Source organism: Tursiops truncatus, chromosome 5, assembly GCF_011762595.2.
Source record: "Tursiops truncatus isolate mTurTru1 chromosome 5, mTurTru1.mat.Y, whole genome shotgun sequence".
Classification (NCBI taxonomy): domain Eukaryota; kingdom Metazoa; phylum Chordata; class Mammalia; order Artiodactyla; family Delphinidae; genus Tursiops; species Tursiops truncatus.
In genome coordinates, this window is record NC_047038.1 from 65,838,640 (window position 1) to 65,861,823 (window position 23,184).

Below are 23,184 nucleotides of genomic sequence, written 5' to 3' on the forward strand. Positions count from 1 at the left end.
ACAGGGGCATTGAGACATTTTGAATAGGAATAAAACTACATAATATTCATCCTTAAAAACATAATTTGCAAGCTTAATTTACTACAGTATTTTTCTTTTTACATTCAGCAATTCTTGATGGCCAATAAACTGGACACGGCAATGTGGCTTTCTCGCTTGTTCACAGTTTACTGCTCTGCTTTGTTTGTTCTGCCTCTTCTTGGGTATGTATTATACATGTTTCTGCCTTTGGTATTCACTTGTTCACTTTTTCTGGAATACCTTTTAGGTGTCATACTTGTTAAACTGCAAGGGGTTCAGGGACAACTAAGACACAGGTCTCATCCTTAAGGCACTAATATTCTAGTAATACCAACTGGAGGTATATTTTATATCATGTGCTTTGTGAAAAGTAACATCACATTGAAAATTGAGAGAAAATGGATGTGGGGATGAGATAAGTTCATGGTTTTTTTGCATTTTTGATTGTTAAAAGGAAGAATGACTGCTTTATAAAATTCAGTTGGGTATTGTACATCAACTATGCTTCAATAGAAATAAATAAAAATTCAGTTGGGTATATATATAAAGTGATGCTTCTAAAAAGGTATAGTAGGGTCAAGCAATTTTTTTTTCTATTGAGAAGTAATAAATTTAGGTATTGTGCAATTATGATGCAATTCACAAAGGAGGAAGAGACACAGTAGTTGTTTACATCTCATGATAACCTCTCCCCTGGTAATTTGCAGGTTGCATGAAGCAGCAAGCTTTTACCAACGTGCTTTGCTGGCAAATGCTCTGACTAGTGCTCTGAGACTGCACCAAAGATTACCACACTTCCAGTTAAGCAGAGCATTCCTGGCCCAGGCTTTGTTAGAGGACAGCTGCCACTACCTGTTGTATTCACTCATCTTTGTCAATTCCTACCCTGTTACAAGTATCCTTTTGTACCTTTTTGACAGTGAAATTGCCTACTGAGTGTATAGGAGATCTCTTCTTATTATTTTTTGCTACAGGAAGGATTCAGCAATGAGGGTGTTCCGTGAAGCCTGGGTTGGTTGGTTTGTTGGTGCTTCATTTGAATGAAGATACATTAAGTGTAAGAATTTCTGACTCTGCAATGTGAAGTCCAAATTTTGAAGAGCTGATTGGGAATTTTAAACTTTGTATCTTTGATCTTGCCTCTTGTAAGCTTCTTTATTAGCAATGGGTATTTTAAAATTCAGATTCAAAGCACAAGCCTATGGAGGACTTATTTTAATATATGTTTCTTTCATTTAATTCACACATTCTTTGGGAAAATGCCCAGATGCCTTGCCTTAAGAAAAGAGAAGTCATCAGCTCTTTCTTTCAACTCCCAGTGAGCTAGAAACAAATGGAAATTAATCAAGAAATAACTTACTTAAGCTGAGAATGGGATAATTAATAAAATAAATAGAAATTAGTATTTGCTATGGATAGAGTAGAATATAAGGACACATGGATACTCTCTGGAGCCAATGAGAATTAAATAACTCATTTGGAATTTGTATGTTTATACATTTCAAAAATATGTTGTGGGATAAAAGTAGGTATTCTTAAAAAGGAGGGGAAGGGATTCTGCAGTTTGGTATGTTTGGGAAGCAATAGGTTAAACATTGTTAAATAGACTTCTTTACTGTAGGACCTTTGATATGGTAGTGTGCATTGTGAGACCTAAGAGTTATCAGTGTTCCCTAAACTTAATCATTTTAATAGGTTGTCCACCCCCCACCCCTGCCTCCCTATGAATCATCCCTCAGGGGAGTATTCTGTACTTTCAAAAGTACTGTTCTTAAGTGTTCTTGAATAATTATGATACAACTGTACATAATGGAAAGCACAATAAAATATATCTCTAACACTAAATACTGCCTGTTTAGATAATATTTTCTATGTTCATGAAGTATCAAATTTTAAATAGATTGTTTATAAGTTTTAAGGAAAAGAGAATAGGAGGAAAGTGACATTTTTTTGAGCACCTATTTTGCCAGTATATACAGACTTGACATACTTAATCCTTGCAACACTCTGAAAAAAATTATGGTGAGCATTATATTATTGATAAGGCTACTGAGGCTCAAAGAGTTTAAAGTAACTTGCCTGGCATCACATTGGCAAGTGAGTAGTAATGTAGGTAAAACTCACTAGGTAATTGTTGTACTACAACTGTAAATGATAAGCACATTTGTTTGGCATATCATCGGGTTGACCTGCTTTTGTCAGCCACATTCATTGAGGTCCTTTATAATCACCAATATTAAAATTCTTGCTTTTCTGAGATATAATGGGAAATTATATAGAGGTTCATATTTCTGCCCTTATTAGCTTAAAATTTCTTTGAAAAGAAAAACAAATGATAGAAGCTGTGTTTTCTAGATAATTAATGTAGAGCAAATTGAATACATCAATACTGACCTCTGGGACAGTTTTATTGAGTGAATCCTGAGACTGTGCCAAATGACTCATGACAGTGAAGACAACCTCTCTGCCTTGTCTATCCAATTAGTTATTTGCTAGGCCATCTCTAGGGAATGTTGGAGATTAAGGATTTAATGTTCTTTAAATTCTTACAGGGAGGGGAGCGGGGAGTATGCAGTGGGAATAACATAAACTATTAATTGGCAAGAAATACTAATCTGATTGCTAAAATAGTTGGGTATTATGTTAATAAAGGTGATCCCAAAGTCATGTTGTGATCTTTGCTCTTAGAAAGGTGTTGTATTGTCCTTTTTCTATTGTACACTCTTCACCCCTTGTGTTTTCTAAATAGTTTAAATGTAACAATGAATGCTAAGGTTATGAGTCTCTTATCAAGGATTTGTGAACTATAGAATGTTAGAGATGTAAGACTCATTAGAAATCCCTAGGTTTGATCGCTGCAAATTCATATGACAGAAGATGGAACTTGGCCTAGGGAAATGAAGTTAGTGTCAGAGCCAAGAGTGCAACCCAGATATCTTGACTCTGAATTAAGGATTCTGTTAAAAGTGTAAAACTCTGTGTGTGTGTGTGTATGATCTCTACTCAGGAGATTGGCATTTTACTTAAATTTTATGAATGGCACAGAAGAATTATTGAGGATATTAATCGGAGAACATTTATATTAGAGAGTTAGGATTTTTATAATACTTGGCTATAGGTCATTGTTTACTAGCCACCTGGAACTTAGGAACCTTTGGGTCTTAAATGATGAGTTGTGGTTATAATGAATTTGATACTCAGGTTATGCTGTAGTGGTCATTTCCCTCACACCAAGCTTTCAGTTGGTGTAGAAAAATATAATGGTTTATTTCTTAGAAATTGCTACTATTTTAGGACAAGTATTTTTGCCCTTCATAATTAACTGTCTATATCATTTCATGGAAATAACTTGGACAAGTGGGGTTTTTTTGTTATCAACCTAGCAGAAATTGGTGTAAAGTCTTTTGAGCAATTTCCATTTTTCAGAAAGCTGAATGAAAATTGTATATTTTATCTATGACATAAAGCCAAACAGTGAAACTCAAATATAAGGATTCTTTGCTCACATCTGTAATTAAACTGATGAGACTCTCAGTTGACTATATACAAAACCAAATATACACTGTCTTTTTTATTTGTACAAATTGAGAACGCATTAACTGTAAAAGCTTGATTGGAACAGTATCTCAAAATAATGGGGTCCTTGTAGGAAAGAAAGAATTGAACATCTTTAGTTGAGGAAAATTTGAGAACTACTCTTTAAACCACCACTCTATACTCTTTCCTAAGCAACTGAGTTGATGAAAGCAGTACAAAAGACTATTTTGGTATCTGAAGGCTAAGTTATTCTGTCCAGGATGACCATTGTAGGGTTAAAAGCTGTATTACTTAACGCTTTGAGATGGCCTAGATTTCAACTTAATTTAGCCAATGTTCGCAATATTTTATCCAATAGGAATAGGTGAAAAAGCTTTTTTCACTATTCATAAAAAGAACTATGAGGTTTAAAAAATGCAAGTTGACTTTCTTCTTTACAGATTAAAAAAACCTTCATTTTATAAAGTGTATCAGTAGACCAAAAGCCATCACTGAACTCATTTTAGCAGATGCCATTTTAGATCTGTATATTTGAACATAATACATAGCCTGTTTTGCAGAGTGCTTGATGAATTTTTAATGTTTTCCTTAATTATTTTCTTCAGTGAGTATTTTCCCAGTCTTGCTATTTTCTTTACTTCATGCTGCCACATACACGAAAAAGGTCCTTGATGTAAGTAAAATTGTGCTGGCTTTGTTTTTTGTTTTTGACTCCTGGATTTACAGATAGTTAACACAAATTTGAGTTTTAAGACATTTGGGCATTTGTCACAAAAAGGTCCTGTATTCCGTACAAACTTGCTCTAAATTCATGATTTGAAAGTTTTGGTATTTTTTACTGTTTAAGTTTCGATAAAATAGTACATTTTGTAGATAAGGGGTTGTATTCAAGTTTACCCCCCAGTTCCTGGAGTAATTTCTGAAGTTTGAAATAGATCTTTTTATTTAAAAAAAAATCATATATTTTTGATTTGATAAGTTGTCAGAGATCTCTTGTTCTGTCAGTAATTTTAACATACCGTGTGTGTAGAGTGTACCAAATTTCTTTTACACTGACGTTCAGAACTGCTACTTTCCTAGAATTTTTTTCTTATTACTGGGTTGGATCATTAAGCCTAATAACTGCAGTGTGCCAGGCAGATTGACTGCATGTGCACTGAAATTTGAATTAAAATATCCAGAATTGTGCCTTGTGTTGGCCGCCTTATTTATCCCTATAGTTCTTGGATCACAGCAGTAATTGGACTCTGTAATTTCTACCTTTAATCAACTAAAGAGTCACAGATACTTTAACTGTATTTCTGGGTAGCCAGGTTTTGTTATGGTTGGAGAGAAATAACCACCACTTTTCTTGAAATAAGGAAGATAAAGTGTCTATGAATGAAAAGGACTTTTATTGAAGTTGTTTCTCTATTTAACTCTACAAATATAGAAAATACAATAAAGCAGGAAAATACGTTAACTGTTGTCCCTAAATAATTTGTACATTTTTATATCATCATTTTCAAATAATTGTCTTTTGGTTGTATTGTGTATTGGATATGCAATTTATCTAAAGAAAGAAAATAATTGAGTGATCGAAAATGCTTTTGTTATTTCTAATGTTTGTTTTCTTATGTTTTAGGCAAAGGGTTCAAATAGTTTACCTCTGCTGAGATCTCTCTTGGATAAATTAAGCACTAATCAACAGAATATTCTGAAATTCATTGCTTGTAATGAAATATTCTTGATGCCTGCTACAGTTTTTATGCTTTTTAGGTAAGAATAAAAATATACTTATTTTAGGAGGCTGGTGTCTAAGTGAACATAATAAATGTATCAACTCAAATTTTATCCTGCTTACATCTGTTGAAGTGCATACTGAGATTCAGAGCTTAAGATGGATTTTAGCAATCATCTTTTCAGATGATAGTAGAGAACCTGAGAGTATAGTAAACTCCTGTAGTTTACTATGATAAACCTAGGCATTTGTCTTCTTTATTATTCCTTGTGATTTATCATTTAACATTTTGAAAATTAATTTCAGAATAACTACTTTTGAAAGAATCTTAGGAAGGCTAGTTTAGTCCATTCTAACATTATTGAGATGATTTTTCCCATACTAGAGAAAAATCTGAAAAATTAAGGTCTGGTATTATTAGTTGCTTACTACCACCTCCATATTTTGTTCGTATGTTAATTATAGAAGGAATGCATGAATAAAGAAAGCCTTCCTTTTATTTTTCTTTTTTTTTTTTTTTTGTGGTACGCGGGCCTCTCACTGTTGGGGCCTCTCCCGTTGCGGAGCACAGGCTCCGGACACGCAGGCTCCTTTTAAAAATAGAACTTTAGGATAGTATTGACCTACCTATATTCTTGCATTTAAGTTTTAAAACCACATTTCTGCCCAGATTATTGCTTTTTCAATTTTCAGTTTCTCAAATAATAGGACGTTACAAATAAAAGCTAAAATACCATTTGACTGTGAATCCTAGTTGGGTTCTGTCCTCTCCTTCCCAGAGTTAAAGAGTTTGATATGGGTACATGTATGTAGTTCTTTTAAAGTACTTACACAGATGGATAGAAAATATATATTATTATTTTATGGGTACGGGGCTTTGTTTAGTTTTTTGGGTTTTTTTTTTTTTGCGGTACGCGGGCCTCTCACTGTTGTGGCCTCTCCCGTTGCGGAGCACAGGCTCCGGACGCGCAGGTCCTGCGGCCATGGCTCACGGGCCCAGCCGCTCCGTGGCATGTGGGATCCTCCCAGACCGGGGCACGAACCCGTGTCCCCTGCATCGGCAGGCGGACTCTCAACCGCTGCACCACCAGGGAAGCCCTTTTGGGTTTTTTTTAATAAATTTATTTTATTTTTGGCTGCATTGGGTCTTCGTTGCTGCGCGCAGGCTTCCTCTAGTTGAGGCGAGCGGGGGCTACTCTTCGTTGCGGTGTGCTGGCTTCTCATTGCAGTGGCTTCTTTTGTTGCAGAGCACGGGCTCTAGGTGTGCAGGCTTCAGTAGTTGCAGCACGTGGGCTCAGTAGTTGTGGCACACAGGCTTAGTTGCTCCGTGGCATGTGGGATCTTCCTGGATCAGGGCTCAAACCCATGTCCCCTGCATTGGCAGGTGGATTCTTAAGCACTGCGCCACCTGGGAAGTCCCTTTGTTTAGTTTTTATTTTATATCAAAGGCATCAGTTGTCTGCATCTTGCTTTTCTTGTTCATACAGTATGTTTTCATGACCTATTTATATGACATTCATATTTCTGGTTTGTTTCACTTAATGGCTGTACAGTGTTCCATCATATTATTATGCTATATTTTATTACCCATTCCCCTGTTGATGGCCATTTGTTTCCAGATTTTTACTTTTCCAAATGTTGATGCAGTAAACATTTTTTTTACCTGTCTGCTTATACTTTTGTGCGAGTCTGTACTTTTGCTGAGTGTAAGCTAGGTGCATTTTATATTTAATAGACCATACCAAATTGTCCTCTAATAGGTCTGTATTACCTGTTTTCCATAATCTCATTAATTTGTAACAAACTTGTTTTTGTCTATGAAATATTTCATTTTAATGTTCATTGCCTTGGTTAACTAGTAAGGTTTTTATATACCTGACAGTTACTCCTTTCTTTAGCATTCTTTCTTTAAGCTGGTAATAGAGTTTTCTAGATTTCCTCATAAATGCATCTGTACCATTCTTATAAATAACATCTTTCTCTGAAAACTCCAGGATCACCACATGTTGCTTAAGTTGTGGGGTTCAAAACTAGATAATATACTCTAAATAGGGTCCTGGAATGATACAATGGGAAGACTTCTTATTGGGTGTTTGGGAGCTGGATTCTAGTTGATTTGACCACTAACTTAGCCTTCTGGGCCTTGATTTTCTACACTTAAAAAATTAGTAGTAGTTGAAATAAGTAATTGCCAAAACTCCTTCTAGTTGTAACGTACCATGAATGTTGGGTATAGAATTTGATGCAACTGTATTTGTCGATTATTCCACTCTGAAATTTTCACCCTAGAAGTTAGTTCATCTCTTTTTTGTGATCCTGATGATACACGTAAACATTTTAATTGGTAAAAGGAACCTTTTGCCCTCTTACTTTCTTGCTCATTTTTCTTTTTCTTGGGTCATCTGGTCTTGAGTCACATGAGGTTCTGTGATTTGTTTCATGTACCTGGGTGAAAGAAAATGTAGCTACCAAAACGAACTCTTTATGTGGAGGTAATTGGTGACTATATCTGAAACCGCCACATTGTGGTTAATAAACAAAATAATTTGTTCTCCTTTTAGGTAAGCTTAAGAGAATTATAATGAAATGCTGAGATGCCAGGCACACTTAAACAAAAACCTCATTTTTGGGACTTCCCTGGTGGTGCAGTGGTTAAGACTCTGCCTGCCAATGCAGGGGACACAGGTTCGATCCCTGGTGTGGGAAGATCCCACAGGCCGTGGAGCAGCTAAGCCCGTGCGCCACAGCTACTGAGCCTGCACTCTAGAGCCCGTGAGCCACAACTTAAAAGCCCACACACCACAACGAAGAGTAGCCCCGCTCGCTGCAACTACAGAAAGCCTGTGCGCAGCAGTGAAGACCCAACACAGCCCTCCCCCACAAAAAAAAAAAGCCTCATTTTTGGAACTGCAGTGAATTTTTTGTTGGAGCACCAAGTTTTGACTATACTGGTATATTAAGTCAATTGTGCTACTTAATCTTTTATTTAAACACTTACTATGTACAAGTTGATTTTAATTTTTAAGATTGTAAAGGAAATGAGAATTTACCAAAAATATTTAAATAGGGGAATCACTTTGTTATTCTAAAAAATTAAAATTAAGTAATAAAGTTTTATTCAATCCCTAATAAGAAAAGCTATTCATGTTTCAAGTGTGTCACTTGACTACAATGCAAACTGTAAAATTAAAAACAATTTTAAGTCATTATTCCTTAAATGCTACCTTTCATGGTAGAAACACAGTCTGATATTAGAAGGCTTTATTAAGTTAAACTTGTAGCAGTAATGCATAAAGCTCTGTATTTAAAAGTGAACATTCTATGAGTTTTCTTATACATGTAGTGTATGAGTTTATCTTACATATACACACACACATGTGCAAAGACAAGTAAAAGGATGATCGTTGTAGTTTTATTCATTAGTAGAGAGCTTGTTACATAATAGTACATGCATAAGATGGAATATTTGAAGCTGTGAAAAGAATGAGGTAATTTATGTGTTGTGATAGGGGATGATCTCCAAGATATAATAATTTTAAAAGTGGTTGAGAACTGTGTAGGGTATTCCCCATTTATATTTTGGGGTGTGTGTGTTTAAAGACATGTATATTTCTTTCTGCCTCAGTTTCTTCATCTTTAAAATCAGAATGATAATACCACTTCCCTCCTAGAGTTAAATGGATTCAGTGCATTACAAAATGAGCACTGTGTGTTAGTCATTATATACACTTGTTTATGTAAATTTCTGGAAGGATGCTATGACTTTGAGGAAGGAACTAACTTGGCTCATGGAAAATTTGTTTTTCATTGAATATTCTTTTCTACTTAACGTTTTCTGTAATATGTGAATTTCTCAATTTAAAGAGTTAAAGTCTTATATGATTTATTGGGGAAGGTGGATATTACATTTAGTTATAAGTTTGTAATCATGTAAACTTTTATTATGACAGTAATATCACATAGTTTAGGGAAAAAAAGGCTGAAAAAGGGAATTCCCTGGCGGTCCAGTGGTTGGGACTCCACGCTTCCACTGCAGGGGCCCAGGTTTGATCCCTGGTTGGGGAACTAAGATCCCGCAAGTCTCATGGTGTGGCCAGAAATAAAAAAGGGGTGGGGGGTGAGGGGTGGGACTAAAAAAATTAACCTGAAAAACAAACCATATTTAGCATCTTAGTGCATTTATTCCCCCAAAAAGTTTTAAAATATAGTTGTAGCAATATGTATAGCTTTATATTCTGCTTTCTTCAGAGTTACTGTGTAGTTTTCATAGTCAAGATTTTAAGTAGTTGCATACCAAGTCCATGAAACATATGATTTACTTAGCCCTGCTACCTAACTATGCATGTTAGTTTGTTGCTGCATTTTATCTGTAGTTATTTTAGTGAATATCTTAAGATAGTTTTTCCTAGGAAAGTATTCCAGACTTAGAATTTCATAAACATATATATGACTGTTGAGGTATTGTCATTGTTTTTTAAACGAAGAAAAATAGTGTAGGCTATGTAAATTTACTAGTGACCCTGTGTGGTTTTATTAGTTTTCTTATTTGCTTATATAAAATAAATTACTTTTTGTTTTAAATATTTTATAAAGTTTTAAAACTTTATTATCAGTTATTAGTGGTAATTGTTGAAGCATTTATTTAATATTTGCTGGTTTATTTAAAAGCTTTTAAAAATTTAAAAAAGTAATACCTACATAAATACATGAATAACCTGGATTTAGATATGATAGATAATACTGTGACCATTTGGTGAATGAAGACACACACATTCTCCAATTAAATTGCCTTTAAATTTTGAGAGTATACATATGAATTGATGATGTGTATTTATTGCCCTTGTATTTGTTTATTTCAGTGGTCAAGGAAGTTTGCTCCAGCCTTTTATATACTATAGATTCCTTACTCTTCGATACTCCTCTCGAAGAAATCCCTATTGTCGGTAAGCTGGTGACTAGTTTAAACCTGTTTTATTTATTAAGAGTATTGTGAAATACAGTATTTGTAACTTTTAAGAGTTGTTTAACTTTTATATTAGAATTTATAAGCAAGCAGTGTTTTTGTGAATTTAAGTTTTGGCCTTAGAACTACCTAGGATTGATGAGGAGGTGGTTGTACTTCTTTTCAGACACTAAGACTAGACTTTTCTTGACCACTTCTAAAACAGTGCTAAAGCTTAAGGAGTTTTAAAATGTGTAGGACATAAGTCCCACTCTCAAGGCACTTTCCTAGTTGAAGAAACAAAAAACACATGTCAAATAATAAGAAAGGAAGCAGTAGTTTAGGATATGGTATTCACGTGTCAATCTATGATGAATTGTCATGTTTATTCTACTATATCAGTACTATAGTCCACAACAGGGGAGAGATCATTGAGCCAGAAGAGAGAAGAGCCCAGGAAAGTTTCACAAAATAGAGATTTTAATTTGTTCTAGAAGGATTAAAGCCTTTGAATAGACAGAATAAGGAAAAGCATTTTAGGTAGGAAAACAGAACAAGTTCAGAGGTAAGAAGACAAAAGCAGAGTTTAAGGGGCATTGAGTAGACCTATTTGACTATAAGGGAAATTCTGAATGGTGAGTGCTTGGAGCAAAGATTTAAAAGGTATATTGGAGCCATATCATAAAACTTCTTGAGTTTCAGGGTAAGAAGTTTAGAACTTACTTTTTGGATGTATAGGAATGATGGTTTTGACATGATCATAATAGTTTTCTGATAGCCTGTGCAGAATTGTTTTGAGTGGAAAAATGAAGCAGAGAAATATTTTAGTAAATTATCATAATATTGAGGAACGGAGGCTTAAATTAATGTACAATAAATTGTGCCTTCTGATCTCAAAAATTAGAAGAAAACAAAAATGAATAGCTTTTCTTTTTTTAAAAATATATTTATTTATTTATTTTGGTGGGCTTTTCATCATGGTGGCTTCTCTTGCAGAGCACGGGCTCTAGGCGCGTGGGCTCAGTAGTTGTGGCTCACAGGCTCTAGAGCGCGTGCTCAGTAGTTGTGGTACACGGGCTTAGTTGCTCTGCCGCATGTGGGATCTTCCCGGACCAGGGCTCAAATCCATGTCCCCTGCATTGGCAGGCAGATTCTTTAAACACTGTGCCACCAGGGAAGTCCCTGAATAGCTGTTTTTAATGGCTTCTTAAATATGTTACTCAGATACTAATGTTAACATAGTTTTTGTTTTCACGTTTAAAATAAATTCATCATGTAGTAGAATTCAGCCAGAAATCCAGTGAGTATGTTAGCATGATCTCTATTATATTTTCACAAGCAAAGTAAAAACTGAATTTGAATGCTGGTCCATCATTTGCCAGGTCCATCATTATGACTTCAGGCGAGTTACTTAAATTTTAATTTCTTCACTGACAGAGAGAAAAACCTCCTTCTGGAGGTGAAATGAAGTAGTGTTTTTAAAAGTGCTTAGATTCTATTAGGTTCTTAATAGTTTATTTTCCTTTTTTTATGCTTCTTATTCTCCTTTGAAGGGGGTTTTATGTTCTCACAGACAATGTCTTTTTCACAGTACTTCCTAAAATAGAGCTTATTTTCTTTAGACATAGGTTCTTAATGACTTCTTGGTAAAAAATAAACCTTTAATTTTACTTGCTTCCATGAGTTTTTCCCTTTTGCTTTCTGGTTCTTGTATTCATTTTAGACATCATATTCTGGTTCCCTACCCTGGCATCCAGTTTTCATCAGTAGATTTGTTTTTCTCTGCTTCTTTATATCCTCTTCTTCTCTACTCCTGTTTTCTCCACATATCCTTAAATCATATCATTACCTATAAAAATGTAGAAGTATTCAGTGGAATAGAAAAGAAAGGATAGCAGTGCTATAAGATAACACAAATATGTGCTAATAAACATCTCGCATTAGTACACATTTTAATCAAAACAGTGGAAAGGTAATGAAAAATATTTGGGCTTATAAATATTGATAAGCAGGCTATAAACTACATTTTCTACACTATACTTTTTTTTTGTTAAGGGTTATGAGACAGTCTATATAGCCAGTTTGTACCATGTTCACTTATCACGATATTTATTCTCAAGTTAGTCATATGAGTCCTTTGTTCATGTCTAGTGTAGATTGTGCAGAGCTGTGCTAATAGAACAGCCACCAGCCACATTTGACCATTTAAATTTAAATTAATTAAAATTCATAAAATTTAAAACTCAGTTCCTGAGTCAACACTAACCATATTGTTAAGTGCTCAGAAGCCATGCGTGGCTGATGGCCGCTGCATTGGACAAACAGACATTTTCATCACCACTGAAAGTGCTGTTGTTTATGCCAGGGATAGAACCATGAATACGAGAACGAGGCATGCCTCATCGGTAACCTGAAGGGGTTTAACTAGAGTGTTTTCAGGATGCCCTCTAACTTGATTCATTAGCGTCATTTATTCTGAAGACAGTGATTGTGTGTTGATGATAACAAGTTTAATGTGGGATTGAAATACCTGCTTTCTAGGGACTTAGAGCTGAGTGAATTAGATAGCTACATAAGTCAGTATGATGATGAAGGTGCTGTGAAGGCACACAGTGCAGAGGGAGACAGATGAGAATTCACGGAGGAGGTGGTAATAGAAGGCCAAGCCTTTTGAAGTCTTGAGTTCTGGCATGTGGGTGCCTGAATGCGCTTGGCATGCCAGTAGTTGTCACTTGAGTTGAGGAGGTATATAGGGAAGTAGTGAAGATCTGTGCCCAGAAAGGGAGACAGGAACTAGATCATGTGGAAGGGTTTGGACTTTATTCTAAGGTAGGAAGAGCATTTGAAGTTTGTAATGTGGAGGGGTTGAGAACACGATAAGGTCTGATTTAGAAATACTATTCCAGAAGATGGATTTCAGGCTCACCAAAAGGACAAAAAGACCAATTTGGAAACTGTTAGAGAAGTCCAGAGCCTGAACTAATTCAGTGGTAAAAAAGGGATAAATTTGAAAGCTATTTAGGAGGGTTGGAACTTGGGGCTTAGGGAAGAAGAATAATATAAAGAAGACCTCCAGGTTTCTGGCCTGGGAACCTTGGAGAGTCATGAGTAATGCGGCTGTCACAAAGGTAGGAGATACAAGAAGAAGGTCAGGTTTTTAGATAAATGTGCATCTTTCCAAATTTCCTTCCTGTTTTTGTGTGAGAGTGTATTACATCCTTTTAAAAAACAGATTATTGCCTTCTCCTAACCATAAAAATAACACAGAGCATACAAAAAGGTAGAAGTTGTATCTTTATGTAGGATGAGTCAGCACATAAAAATATGAACAGCCAAAATTATCCTTCATGATTCTTTAAAGCACTTATAAATTACAGTACAGTATACATGATTTTGTGTCTGCTAACCTGTACAATATGTGTGATGTGTGTGTGATTACAGTATGTAATAAAGAGTACTTCGTAGGCAAGTGGCACAGTTAAGGCAAAGTCGTGATCCACAGCCAGCCTAGGCTCAAAACAGGCAGCGTAACATGGGCATCGTGGCAGAGAGTGGTAGGAGATGAAGCAGGAAAATTCAACTGAGACAAGATTGCAGAAGGCACGGGATGTTGAGGAGGTGGGATTTAGTCTGAAGGCAAACAAGAGCTTATTTGATCAATGGAATGATCCAGTTGGGAGGTAACATTTATTGAGCATCTTCCGTGTTGTCTCATTTAAACTTCACTGTGACTCCAATAAGTACGTAGCCCCATTTTTCAGATGAGGAAAGCTCTAAGAGGCAGTACGTTCTTTTAAGGAAATAGTAGGTGGGATTGCTCATATTATATAATTTTCACTTTCTTGGTCTCTTTTTTAGAACTAGTTGAATTTGCCTAAGTCAAATATGAAAATTATGTGACTCAACTGTAAAGAAGATACAGATCATCCCTAATCTCAGCCCTCAGAGAGAGCCATTTATTAAATGCTTTTGTTAAATGATTTTTTTCCCCGAGAAAGGAAACAGGTGATTTGGGGAATTTTATTTTGTATGTTCCCTACAGTGCATCCTGGTTACTTTTACTTCAAATTCTTTAATGGCTGTGGGAAAGTCCTTCATTAGCATTTGCTCTTGCGTTACGTTGCTTTTTCATTGGGTTCCTGAAAGAAAACTGTTTTATGTTGCAGGACCTTGTTTAATGAACTGAGGATTGTTGTTGAACATCTAATAATGAAACCTGCTTGCCCACTGTTTGTGAGAAGACTTTGTCTCCAGAGCATTGCCTTTATAAGCAGACTGGCACCAACAGTTGCATAGTTTAACATCCAGCTAAGTTATATATAATATAAATACGCATTGTTAGCTGCTGTTACTTCTGCTATGGATGGTTAATTCCAGGTGTAAAACTGACCTCAATGCAATTTACATAATTTACATAAATGCATCTCGAAAGAAAAATGATCATTTTCCTGGCATGTTAAATCAAGCCTTTTAAACACTTTCTGAGAAACTTTATTGTAATGTATTGTTAATAGTTAGGGAAGTTTGAATCTTGTGATAAATGTATCAAAAATTCTTTAGATGCTGCTGTGCCTTTATCATGAAGTACATTTATTTCTCTGGTAAAAATAGCTCTAAAATGTGTTTTCATCTAATTGGTAACCTGAATTTATATCTGGCATGAGTTCATTATAGTAACATTAACATGTAAATTCAGTATATTTTGAGACAGTATTCTTTTGCCATTCAGTAATTTTGGTTGATGATTTTAACAAAAACACTTCCCACTGTATTTAATTTCAAATTGCTTTTAAATTGATTTTGTGCTGCTTTGTTAGGACAGATTTATTTTAGATGTACCATTATAATAGGAATTCTATATGTATCTTATACTATGACCTTCCAAAATTTTATTTTCATAATTATTTCTGTGGCTTTGAATATTTTTTTTTAAAAAGGCCCAACTGAAAGCTTGTTAACCAATTGGGTAAATATTTGTGGTCACCTAAGCGTTTTACATCAGAGAGCAATACAGTAGTCGGACAGTTTTCCTTTCACAGACCCATTGAGTAACATTTCTCAAATAGGAAATCCTTCTTTTAGAAATGTGGATACATAGGTTTTAGTATTACTGTAGTTTATACAATTACTTAGATCAGATTCTTGACTGTGAGTTTTCTCGGTTTCTTAGGCTTGATTTTCATAGACAGTTGCAGCAATTCAGATGCCTTTTGAAAGGAATGTAACTGAAGATTGAGCGCATGATTAAACTTTGTATCTGTTCTGAAATAATAACGAAGATTATACATACTTACCCATCAAATCTGACTTAAAAGGTTAAATAGAAAGATTTATAGGAAAGGTTATTGCCTGGGAATGGAGGCAGGGGAGGAATTGTGGGGGAAATAGTACACGTTTCGGTGGTATAACGCACAGCTGTATTTGGGGGGGTTGGATGTATTATGCAACTGTGATTTGAGTTGTATAATATGTTAAATGTGTTCGTTGAGCTTCCATTAACTCCTTTTTAAAATTCATTCTGATCTTTACTGTTGCATGATTGGAAATGTTTAAAACCTTGCAAAATGTAAATACAGAGTAATGTAACGGTTTTTTGTGACCAGTTTTCTTCTATGTGCATGTAACTTGGATTTCTCCAGTATACTCTGACTTATCAGTAACATCAGTTTTCTTTTTCAACTTTTTGATCTATAGAAATGTGATACCTACTTGATAGCTCAACTGTCACCAGCTACTTTTGTAATTTTGTAATATTTATCTACTAAGTTAGAGAAGCCTCGTAGTATACAGCTGATTGTAGGGGTGGGGCAGTCTCACTATCACTATGTATCACTATCTGATGGTTTTAAAAACTAAACTTTCTAGAGCAATAAAGTAATTATAAGGTTAAGTAAACAATATATTATTGATTTCTAATGACGTTTTTAAAAATTTGAATTGTATCAAGAAATTTTGGCAGCTGAAGGCATACTTTTAAGTTACTAGGTGTTTTTGTTTGCTTTTACAATTTTTTTTAATCTTGAGATAATTTTAGATTTGTAGAAGAGTTGTAAAAAATAGTAAAGAGAGTTCCTATATACCCTTTACTCAGCTTCTTGTGTTAACAGCGTCCATAACTATACAACATTTATTAAAACTAAGAAATTAACCCTGGAGCAATGCTATTAACTATTAAGGTACAGAACTTATTCACATTTCACCAGTTTTTCCATTTATTAATTTTCTTTTTGTGTGCTCTTGTTTCTACCATGATGATGTTTCTTCGAATGATCTATAAGTATGCCTCTGTTTTTAGTTTTTCCTCTTTATGTTGAAAATTACTATTGGTCAAAAGGATTTTCCTAAAGGAAATAATTCATGTTTAACAAAAAGAATATAACATTAATACTATTACAATTTAAAACCCTCTGTGCTTCAAAAGACAATGCTTTTATCACATAATGGAGTTATATTTCTGATATGCTCATGTTCTTTAAAGGAAGGCTTGATTTATAAACAAAATACTACTAAACTCATGAAAAAATAAATCTTACAATTTGAGCATTACTAGATGTTTAGTTAGCATGAACATGTAGTTAGGAATTTTGCAGTATGAATACATACAACTAGCTAATTTGACATCTGAAATTATAGGGTAACTTGCATATCTATCAAATTAAAATTAAGGAAATAGAGTATATAGAATGAATGTACTAGAAGAAGTTATAGCTGCATAGGTGAATTTATTTTTACTTACAGGTTTAAAAAAAAGTTGATTTAACATCCAGAATATTCTTTAGGAAGTGGTATAATGCTGCTGTTCTTCTAGTACTTTTAGATATTAAACCTTCTTGGACAGGTGGAACAAAATCTACTTTATTTCTAACAAAGATTCTATATTCCATTTGTATACTTGATTCCTCATGAATTTTAACTATTTAACATCAGTCTAAAGAGAAATTTCATAAATAACAATTAGTATTTAAATTATCTTGGCGTAAAATTCACGAAGGTAGATGCTCCTAGAAGAAGTAAGCAAGAAAAAAAGCTAACCTTTTTTTCCCCCCCGGAACGCCAGCCCCTCACTGCTGCGGCCTCTCCCGTTGCGGAGCACAGGCTCCGGACGCGCAGGCCCGGCGGCCACGGCTCACTGGACCCAGCCGCTCCGCGGCATGTGGGATCCTCCTGGACCGGGGCACGAACCCACATCCCCTGCATCGGCAGGCGGCCTCTCAACCACTGCATCACCAGGGAAGCCCAAAAGCTAACCTTTTTAAAAAAAAAAAAAATGAATTTAGTTATTTAGGAACCTCCCTTACGGGGAAAATCAAGGCATGCTTAACATTAAACCAGAAGTTGTGAAGGATTTATGGTCTGTTGTATAACTAAGAATTGTAAAGCTATCAAAATACATCTTTTCCTCCCAAAAATCAGGATCAAAAGTCAGTTTAGGTTTGTGAGTTTAGGACATGAATATTATTCATCCGAAAAAGGAAAATAAGTGTGTATATAATGCTACGAGCAGAACTGAAGAGTTTTTGTTCTTTTTGAGATAAGAATAAAATTAATTTTGAGGGATTGTGGTAAAAATCCTTATCTAATGCTAAGGAATCTGTTTTAATTAATATAGTTCTGAAGCTCCCATCCACCCATCTACCCAAATCCCCTTTTGATCTGCTACCCTCAATGCTGACACCCATATTGAGACTGATTTTTATTCTGTAATGAAAACCTCAAGGGAGAAAGTAACCACAGTTATGCTTATGAGCAGTAGGTGGCACTCTTTCCTCAAGTAGTCCTCAGCTGTTTTATGGGCCATGTTGGAAGGTTAAATGCCACTAAATCCTGAGTCAGCATAAAACTAAGGACCTGAATTCCATGACTCTTTAATATGTAATTATTCAGTATTCAGTAAATATTTAGTAAGCATTTACTATGAGTACATTTTAAAAATATTGAAATGTTCAAAAGCTGGAAGAAGTACCCTGTTAATATCTGCTTCCTAGGTAAATAGTAGAATAGGCCACAATTATTGGTGTTATTCAGATCATGGTCTCTCTGCGTTTTTTTGTTTTCATAAGTGCCTAAATTACCTAAACACATCAATTATAAAATTGCTCTTTCTCCTTCATTTCAGGTATGTAGAAAAATGGTACTTAAAATTTGTTCATGGTCATTTTGTAGGTGTACAAGGTGTAACTAGTTCCATCTCTTAAAATTTAGACTTTTCACAATAATACAAAAGCATATTGAAATTTTTGGATATTAGGAAGGGTACCTAGATTTGTAAATTCAGTTTGAGTTGCAGAGACAACTATTGATAGTTTCACTTATCATCTCGTTGGAATTTCTCTAGAGTTAAGAGAATTCTACATAGGTTATATGATAGTGTAGCTCAACAGATAATATACCAAAGGCATATACGTTTTATAAATCCAGGAGTTATTTCCAGAGATTGTTGTAATGAGCAGGCCTGTTATAATATTCTGGGTGGAAAGTTGTGACTGGATCTGATACTAAGGATAAGAAAGGAGCTGCTAAAAGTTTGGGAGGTTTCCTGGTAGTAATTACTCTATGACGTGTTTATCTTCAGAGGTGGTATTTGGGAGGGTTCTTAGAAAGGAACACATCCCTGTGTGAGGGATTAACTATAGAGTAGTCTCTCTCCTGTTGTGCAGCGCAAATAGGAAAACTGACCTGCACTGAATTTGAGTTGATGTGACAAGAGATAAAGTACAGTATTTTTTTAGTCTAAAACAGATTCTTTTTCTTAGAAAATGATAGAGAAAAATTATTATTGGGTATCTTTGCTGGAGTCTAAAAATTAGCTCACATTCCAGAGGAAGGAAAGGCCCAAGAATCATTTCACCTTTTCCATCATAGTTTTCCCGAGCTACTTTTTTGATATGCTCAGTACTTTTAAACTAACCATTTTTTTTCTTGGTTCATGACAGTTTAGTTCCAACCTAGACTATTTTCTTTTGTAACTTTAAAATAAGACAAATGCTTTTGATACGAATTTTTGCTTGCGTATGTATCTGTAAGTTGAGACCAAATGGGCAAAGTCTTGGGCAGATAACATTTGTGATATGTATATATTGAAACAAATGTAAAAGGGTCACAAGGATTAGAAAGAGAGTCATAAAAAACTGCTTGATATATAAATGCATTACTTCTGGTTCTCTATATAATGGGATATATTGAACTAAAAAATCTGTATACACAGTATGTCAGCATTTCTTAGTAACTTCTTTTGAATCCATTTTTAATATCTAATATTATACAGGTTGGGGAGTTACATACTCTTCAGGCCAATACTATCCAGACTGTATAAATTTATAAAATAAATTGAAAAATTCATCATTCCCCTGTATTCAAGATCAAAGCACATAAATGCTAATGTAGGGCTCAGAGGGGACATAATATTGCTCCTGAATATTTGAGAAAATGTGAACTCCTTTCAAGAAAATCTAATAAACATAATAATCCTAGCCTGCTGACACTTAGGAAAAAGGACCTCATTCACTCTTTCTTTTATGCAGTGATTTACTGGTCCCTACTGATTCTCAAATTGAATCATCATACTAAATTATCTGTGCTGGTACCTGTGAAAGTAAGCCGTGGGATCCATATTTGTTTTGTGTTCTGCTTAAATCAGCAAGAATGATAAATTTGATGGTGTGAAATTGGAAGTGTCAAGGGCTTTCTTTGGTGATTGAGCAAAATAATGTCTCCACTTGTAATTTATTGTGACCCTTTTTCACTGTATTTGCTTTGTATACCTAATATTTATTTCAATACAAATTAAATTGTTGTTCCCTCATCTGTATTGTTATATCTAAGATTTTATTGATGTAAAAATCAAATTGCATAATAAAAAAAATTTTCTCTGGATTTAAGCTGATTTGAAAATGTTATGTTGCAAAAAAACATTTAGAATTTAGCTTTCCATTGCTCTTCCTTGCCTTATTGTTAGAATAAGGTGAATTTGAACTTCTTTTTTTGTCTTCAGCTCATCACAAACAATAGAACTGGTGTAATTTTGTGATCTAGTATGAAACTGGAAAAAAAAATGTGGGCTAAGGTGAAACTGGAAAGAAAAGAAAAATTGTAGTGCATCTCTCGGCTGTTCACTTGCTTGCTCTCCTGTACTTGTTTGTCTAGTGAAATTTACAGCCTAGTGGATGAGTTATTTGTAACCCTAAAATGATTCACAATACACAGTATATTCAGAGTCATAAATCAACACAGGATAACATAGAGGAATATATTTCCCTTCCAGATGTTTAGAGCTGGCAGATATTTTGTGTGGCAATTTTAATAACTGGTACTAAGCAAAACACTGAAGAAGCAAGTTAAATCCTTGTCCACTTAGAGATTGTAGTCTAAGAGGCATTATGGAAATCAGTTGAATAAAGGCAATTTTGAGAGGTGAATAAATATTGAATTCGTAAATGAGTTGTCCTTGTAAGGGGAAAAATGTTTGATAGCTCAATAAATTGAGTGTTAGGAGAATTGATTTCCTAAAGATTCAGTGGTATAGGCTCTTAGGAACATATATTGTTAATTCATAATGCTCTTTCCCTGAGCATATGGGGATATTTGAAGCTGTTTAGGAAATAATTCTGAGCTTTGGGGAGGGAAAGGTCATGTCATTCCCTAAGCCTGGTTGAATGGAGTGACTCCTCAAGGAAGCAGTCAGCCATTGCTTATCGGGGAAGGAGAGTTTCGAAAGCAGAAAAAAGGAGGAGCAGTCAAGAAACAATAGTGCAGCTGTGGGGCAGGGTCCTGGTTCCTCCTTAAGGAATATAACAATATCTTTGAGTTCTGTAGGAACTATGGCCCCCACTTGGGTGGAGAATGGTAACTTAAGGCCGAGCACAAGATTCCTTGAACACGGCTCTGTTACCTCACCATAGACCAATCAGAAGAAAGTGCACACGGGAAGTCAGATCCCTCTTCCCCAAATGATTCTCCCTTAAAAAACTTTCATAGTCAAGCAGAATCTTCAAAGTTGATTTTTGGATACCAGTCCATCTTCTCCCCAGATTGCTTCCTGAATAAAGCAACTTTTCCTTTCCAACCAGCACTCTCATCTCTTGAGTATTGGCATTCCAGCGGCGAGCAGCAGAACCTGAGTTCGGTAACACCACCGCCTTCCTCCTGGGAGAAGAAGCTGGAGATTGAGTTAATAATTGATCATGCCTATATAATGAAGCCTCCATGAAAATCCCTGAACTGTGGGCTTTGGAGAGCTGCCAGACTGGTGAACATACCCGTGCTGGGAGGGTGGCGCAACCCAAATCCATGGGGACAGAACCTCCTACACTTGGAACCCTTCTGGACTTCCATGATGTCTCTTCATCTAGCTGTTCATCCACATCCTTTATTATATGATAAACGTAAACACATTTCCCTGAGTTCTGTGAGCTGTTCTAGCAAAGTATCAAACCTGAGGTGGTGATTGTGGGAATGCTGAATTATAGTCATCCAGTCAGAAGAGTAGGTGACAACCTGGGACTTGCAATTGGCGTCTGAAGTGGGGACAGCACCATGAGCCTGAGCCCGTAACTTGTGGGATCAGATGGATGGTGTCAGACTGAACTGAACTGTACGACACCCAGTTGGTGTCTGCAGAATATCGCAGCATTGCTTGGTGTAGGAAACCCCACACATCTGGCATCTTAAGTATTATGAGTGTGAGTAAAGGAAGAAGTAGTGTTTGTTTTCCTTTCAGTGGACACAGTTAAGTAATGGCATAGGTAAATAACATATCCAGAGTACAATACGAAAGAATGAGGAGGCTCTGTGATGTACGGATGTGGAAAAATCTTTAAGATATAAGATTAAGAGAGAAGCAGATGTATAGTTGCATGTCTGTGTATAGATTTGTTGCCTACCCTGGGGACTAAGGTGAGGGTAATTTCATTACTATTTTATAAATCATGAATTTTCCATCATGCATTATACTACTGATGTATACATTATAGGCAAATAAAATTTAATAAAAATAATATAAACATTAAAAAAAAAGTTGTCAGCCAAGATCCCCGAGAGTTATGAGTCTAAACAGGCAATTTGTCAACAAAGGTTTGGTTTTTTTTAAACTTCTTATGGTGAGTTTTGAACATACATAAAAATAGAATAGTATGATGAACTTCCATATTATTATCACCCAGCCCTCATTAAATCCTCCACCATGGCTACCCCAGTCTACTTTCACCTCTATTTACTTTTTCTTCTAGTTTAAATAATTCACAGTATTCTATACCACTAAGTAAAAATTACATTGTGTTTCTAAAAGATAAGGATCCTGGGACTTCCCTGGTGGCACAGTGGTTGGGAATCTGCCTGCCAATGCAGGGGACACGGGTTCGAGCCCTGGTCCGGGAAAGATCCCACATGCCATGGAGCAACTGAGCCTGTGTGCCACAACTACTGAGCCTGTGCTCTGGAGCCCGTGAGCCACAACTCCTGAGCCCATGTGCCACAATTACTGAAGCTCACGAGCCTAGAGCCTGTGCTTCGCAACAAGAGAAGCCACCGCAATGAGAAGCCCGCGCACCGCAACGAAGAGTAGCCCCAGCTCGCTGCAACTAGAGAAAGCCTGTGCGCAGCAACGAAGACCCAACACAGCCAAAAATAAATAAATTTATTTTTAAAAAATAAAAGATAAGGATCCTTTTGAAGATCAGTATTAAAAAATTAACAGTAACATAGGTCTTTTAGATTGGGTGTCTAGAAGTGATTGACTAACAGCAACGCTCTGACGTGAAAAAGGCTTAACACAATTTTATAACAATAAGCATAACATAAGGGAAAGGGAAAATTCTAGTGTTTTTCAGTAAAAGGAAGACTTTTTCCCCTGTGTTGCTGCCCTCAGAGAAAGACACAGAAACCACCACCCTGTAGGGAAAGAGGTAGGGAAGATTTTGCCTTCCCACTTCACTTTCTCCCTCCAAAAGGAGGTAGTGTGTCCAAGGAT

The 23,184-nt window shown here is 35.6% G+C and overlaps 1 protein-coding gene across 2 annotated transcripts in view; it reads left to right on the forward strand.

The window, feature by feature from the left end:
- TMEM33 (transmembrane protein 33) overlaps nt 1–23,184 on the forward strand; it is a 34,466-nt gene that overhangs the window by 3,353 nt on the left and 7,929 nt on the right. Inside the window, exons 3-8 of one of the 2 annotated variants that reach the window (XM_033856962.2) lie at nt 109–203; nt 729–916; nt 4,164–4,231; nt 5,183–5,316; nt 10,138–10,221; nt 14,387–20,093. In XM_033856962.2, the coding sequence (XP_033712853.1) occupies nt 109–203; nt 729–916; nt 4,164–4,231; nt 5,183–5,316; nt 10,138–10,221; nt 14,387–14,516 (699 nt within the window). In that variant the 3' untranslated portion in view covers nt 14,517–20,093. Of the gene's footprint in view, nt 1–108; nt 204–728; nt 917–4,163; nt 4,232–5,182; nt 5,317–10,137; nt 10,222–14,386; nt 20,094–23,184 lie in introns of those variants that run through there. The other variant, XM_073805193.1, reaches the window with a different exon arrangement.